General features: G+C 43.3%; 1 protein-coding gene across 1 annotated transcript in view; it reads left to right on the top strand.

The window, feature by feature from the left end:
• The first annotated feature begins 337 nt into the window (after nt 1-337).
• LOC103797305 (zinc finger protein 423-like) overlaps nt 338-5381 on the top strand; it is a 23004-nt gene continuing 17960 nt past the window's right edge. The window contains exons 1-2 of the mRNA XM_009069507.1: nt 338-438; nt 1998-2113. Coding sequence (XP_009067755.1) covers nt 345-438; nt 1998-2113 — 210 coding nt within the window. The 5' untranslated portion in view covers nt 338-344. The remainder of the gene's footprint in view (nt 439-1997; nt 2114-5381) is intronic.

The raw sequence follows: 5381 nt of genomic DNA, 5'->3' as shown, positions 1-5381 counted from the left end.
TAATAATCTGTCCCTAGGGCAGGGTTGCTGTCCCTGTGTGACAGGACACGAGGTGGAGGGTGCCGCGTTGTCGGGAGAGGCGCGAGGGTTCCTGGAGGGCTGGGACAGAGCTCCCTTCATGGCAGCTGGAAATCAGCACCCCTAAACGTGGCTGGGGCTGTACCCCAAGGCTTTGCTGAGCCCAGGGCTGGGGCAGTGCTGTGGGTCCCTGTGTGTGCCTGCACAGCCGTTCCTCACCGCCTGCTGCTGCATCCCCGACGCTAATCTGCTGTGTCACTAACAAGTTGTATCATTTGAACCTTGCAGAGGAAGGCATCAATCATGAGTGCAAGCTGTGTAACCAGATGTTTGACTCTCCGGCAAAGCTCCTGTGTCACCTGATTGAGCACAGCTTTGAGGGGATGGGAGGCACATTCAAATGCCCTGTTTGTTTCACAGGTAAGACAGGGAGGCCAAGACAAGCCTCAGCGTGCATGGCTAGATCCAGAAATGACACTCGGGGGATTTGTAAAATACTGTATTCTTTTCCTTGGGAGAAAAAAGAAATGCTGTGCTTGGAGATGTTCAAATACTGTCTGTCTGAAGCTGGGGCTCGCTCTGCCGAGCAGCACTGCCACGTGCAGTGGGCTCTGCATGGCCCCCCACAATTCAAAGCCTTTTACATTATGCCTTGTGGCTTGGAGGTGCTGTGTGTTTCCAAGTGCAGGACTTGCAAGGTATGGACCTGCTTTGGCAAGCCCTTATTCACCTGAGCAAGGATCCTTTGAAGGCCAAGTGGCTCATGGTCCACTCACAGTGCTGAGGCTCACAGGAATAAAGGTTTGATAAGACCAAACTGTATCACTGTATGGTTTTGCCAGCTGCATTCTTTAAGCCCAGTATTCTTATGGTGGCACATTTTGAACTCCTGTCTGAGAGACTGGTAGATATTCCTTCCCTATAGATCATTTAAGCTGTTTCATCAGTGCAAATGATCATGGGTGGTCTTGCTTTTCAGGGACCTGCAGGGTGCATGCCAAAGGATGCATTTTATACTCTCTTCAAAACTGTAGTTAACATCTGCATTTCCAGTGTATGAGAGATGAGGATCACTTAGGTGTCACTGTGGACTGTTGTCAGTCAGTAAAGAGTCACAGCAGCACCCACAATTCCTTTAACTTTGGTGGGACTAAGGCTCTTTAAGGGTTAGCCCACAATTTGAGAACCTGGGGTGTTTTTTTTTTGTGAGCTTGGAGTTAATTTATCCTTTCCTGAAATGTGCTGTAAAAAACCTCTTTGGGTGCTTGTGTTAAATTCTGCTGCAGAAGCTATTTTCACAAACAGATGATCATCCATATAAAGTGAGACAAAAATTGAATGAGATATATCTTTTAACCATCTAAAGCTGTGGTTCAATACGTTCCATTTCCAAATTTCCCTTGCTAAATCCAGAATAATTGTCAATTCAGAATCACAATGCAGATGCTGCGATATTTGTGATGTTAAATCATAATATTTTTATTTTTTTTAATACTGAATGGACAAAGGTCTAACAATTGTGGCAAACCTGCCCTTTCAGATTCACATGTCTGCCAGAAATGCTGTTTTGGGCCATGAGTCTTCCAGACCAGCCATCAAGGCTTCTCCTGGCCCAGTTGTCCTGCATTAAAAATGCATCTGATGCACCTGCCGTGGGCCCAGGGCTCCCTGCGGGAGCTGTGACGTGTCCTCTCTTTGGTCTGATGACTGAGCTCTTCCAGTTACCTGTGGACAGTGTTAGCTTTATGTGAAATATCAAAAATCCATACAGGATACAGAGTCTGTTAGAAGTGAGCTGACTGTCAGCCTGGAGACTCTAAATTGACTACTTGTAAGGAAATTCTGCTGAACTGAGTGCATTGGCACTTCCCTGGCAGATATCCTTGGACTTTTTTACTGTTGCAGAGACTCTGAAGTGTAGTTCAAGATGAGCTGCCTTACACGATGCAATCTTAACTAATCATACTATGTTGTTTCAGTTTTTGTACAGGCAAACAAACTGCAGCAGCACATCTTTGCAGTTCATGGGCAGGAAGACAAAATTTATGACTGTTCCCAGTGCCCACAGAAGTTCTTCTTTCAAACAGAGCTTCAGGTATGTTTACAACAGGAGTAAAAGCAAAGCTAAAGCTGTTGATTTCTCTGTGCAACCATCACCCTTGTGCAGCATTTAGAAAAGGTGCCTAACCTTGGTATGGTCTCTTCTGCCCTTAAACAGTCTCTCAGTCTCCTCCTGTCTCTCTGGGTGCCTTGAGGAGAAAGGGGTCTCTGAGCATGGCTGGAATAAATAAATAAATAAGACAAGACAGATATCATGATTTATGAGTATTTCTCTTGACAGTAGTGTTGCTACATCCTTACATGTCTACGTCAAACACCTTGTAAATAATTTCTTTTTCTCTATTAATAATTTAGGGACTGATTAACATACAAAGACTAAGCAAATGGTAGCTGCCCCATCCCCTTCCTCAATGTTAAGTCAGAAGTAAAGGATTTTTCCCTCCCGAGGTATGAGAGCAAAGCATGGGTGCAGCTCCACAGGATGTTTAATTACAGGCTCCACCAAGGCACCAGCACCTTAACAAGCTGCAGGTTCTGCAAACCAGGCCTTACACACCAGTTACCCTGGCAGCACTGGGGGCCACAGCCACAGCAGTTGTAGTCTCCACAATGCCAGTGCTTGGCCCACACCCATTCCCAGGTGCAGCAAATCTTTTGGAGGAGCTAGACCCTAACATAAGTGTGCTGCTGCAGCTGCTCTTAATCCCCTAACCCCCAGGGGCCACCTTGGAGCCATGCCAGGGAGGGTAGGGTGTAAATCACACTGATACCTTAAGACCTAAACCCACATAGATACTGAAACCTCCCCAGCATCATGGGAATGGAGCACCAGAGCCTGCCCTTCCAAAGAGCTGGCAGGGAGGTAGGTGCCCACCCTGGTTGGCCTCCTCACACATATCTCACCTGTGTAGCAGGGCCACCAAAACACTGCTCCCATCCCCAGGGAAATGCAGTCTTTTTCTGGAATGGTACCATATGCCTCATTTAAATCTATTAGCTTTATAAACCATGATTTACTTAAACTTTGGAGGGTTTTTATTTATCTTGCTGAATTCCCAAGCTGCTGCCTCTTGTGTTGTGCTGTCATGCTGTGGAAGGATGGCTGATCTTTTCACTTTGTTGATTTTATTTTTTTTTTTTCCCTCCCAGGGGAATCTCTTCTTTCCCTTGTTCTAGCGACCTGATTTGCATAAGTGTACAAAAGTTTTAACTATACCTTGTTAATATTTTAATAAAGTCAGCTGATTTTGGGGTTGTGCGTTCTCACTGTGAACGTTTTATGAAGGCAGAAGTGGCTTGCAAAGCCAGCTCTGATTTTTTCCTCCCATATTTCCCTTAAAGTGGTGTTTGGTCAAAATGCCAGCACAATTAAAATGGGCACACTGACTTCCTAGGTCACTGCATTAACCTTTAAAATCAGATGATCAAATAAAGAGAACCTGGTTAAATTATAGCCTTAACAGTGGCCCATTTTTTGCAATTAACAATTTTAATTACATAGTGCTTCAACTCTGAAGTTTTGTGCCTTGCAAAATTGCTGCAAATGGCAGCTTTAATCAGATAAATTATGATTGTAATTTTCCAGTTTTTATGCAGGATTTTTGGGCACTCAAAATTTTTCTGCTCATAATGATTACACGAGTAGTTTTGAATGGTGTTGGCTGAATGAAAATTCAATACTTAGCTGCACAGTTTTAGTCTTTATTTCAGTGGTGACTCAGAAATGTGTGTTTACTTGATGCCAGGGAATTTGCTAATGCAAATATTGGAGCCAAGGAGGACACAAAATGTGTGTGTAAATCAGTTAGAAATGCTCAAGACTTTTGAACCAAGTCTGCCTTGGCATAATTATCTCATTAGTTTCTGATGTGTAAGCTGCCTGCTCTAAATTCCTCAACTGTTGGTTATATTTTTGTTGAGTAATGAAGATTTAGTATTATTTTAGTGAACCAGTTGTTCAGCTGCTAGTTAGGGTTAAATCTGCATAAACCTTTCAGTCTCTAACTGTGCAATTATTCTTATGTGGGTAAATCACCATCCATCAAGGGGTTCTGCTTGATGAATTTGACTTTTCAGTTCTGAACTTGCTTTCCTGCTGGCATAAAATAACTGGTATCAAAATCTGAACCTACGCGTTGTTTTACTGCTTTGTGTTTTTAAGTAAAACCACTGAAAATACTTTAAAAAACCCTGAACATTTGACTATTTCAAGAAGAAATTCAGAGTGGAGTGCTTATAGAAAAGCAGGAAAAACAAGGAGGGTGGGGAAAATGACAGGCAGCACAGGGAAAAGGTAACTTTTCCAGATGTCATGGAGTGGCATGAATTAGCCCTGCTGATTTGTGAACATTTCTTTTAAACAGTCAGGGTAAACACCAAGTAAGCCCAGAAGGCACATGTGTGCCATGTGATGAGAAACATTGCTGCTGTAAACATACTTTTAGTGGCTGGTGCAAATACTGCTTCGGTAGCTTAATGCTCTGGAAGTGATCAAAACCCTCTTTGCACTGCTGAACTAGTAGTTGTATTTTAATATAGGTTTATGCTTTGAAGTTTACACCATCTGATGGAGCCATAAGACCAAGGCTTAAGACAGCTCTGAGGAACTGAGCTCTCTTTATAAACGGTGGAAATTTTGGTGAGAATCTAGAGCAATGAGTCAGTGAGGTTTCCTTGATGATATGGCCACAAGAAAAGAAAACAGAATGCTATATAACTGCTTACATTATCTCACTGGAAATAAGGAAAGAAAACGTAGTAAGGCTTAGGGCTGACAGCTTCATGTTTTTCACATCCTGTTTGTGAGATTGACAGCTATGAATATGAGGAAAATCTCTTGGAAAAAAAAAGCAGATTTATAGCTGGTGTATAGAACACTGAGGCTAAGGCATTTCATGTGTGGGGCAGAGGGAATCCTTTCAAACACAGCCTCATCTCCAGGAGCTGTGCTGGGAGCTGCCAGCCCCACTGGCATGCCTGGTCCTTGGAGGCAGCAGGAGCCACTATGGCACACAGGGCACTCAGATGTGGCAGATGAGTCTTTGACAACTGAAATTTTGATCTTTACTATTTAAAATGTAGCAGCACCGAAGATGGGTCAGAAATGATGACACATAATGGGTGCTGAGAGTTATATTTGTGGTGTGATTCACAGCTGGGAGAAATACGTCCTTAGTTGCTTGCATGGAGAATTGCATTAAGCAAATTGTGACTGAGCAGTGGTTTTTTCAGAGGAAACTTAAGGAGGATTTTCATACGTACTCTTTTGCCACACTGCTTTTCCAAGGAGCCATCACATAACA

Source organism: Acanthisitta chloris, unplaced genomic scaffold (assembly GCF_000695815.1).
Source record: "Acanthisitta chloris isolate BGI_N310 unplaced genomic scaffold, ASM69581v1 scaffold4802, whole genome shotgun sequence".
NCBI lineage: Eukaryota > Metazoa > Chordata > Aves > Passeriformes > Acanthisittidae > Acanthisitta > Acanthisitta chloris.
The sequence above is the reverse complement of the archived record's forward strand: the minus strand, read 5'-3'. Positions and strand labels throughout refer to the sequence as shown.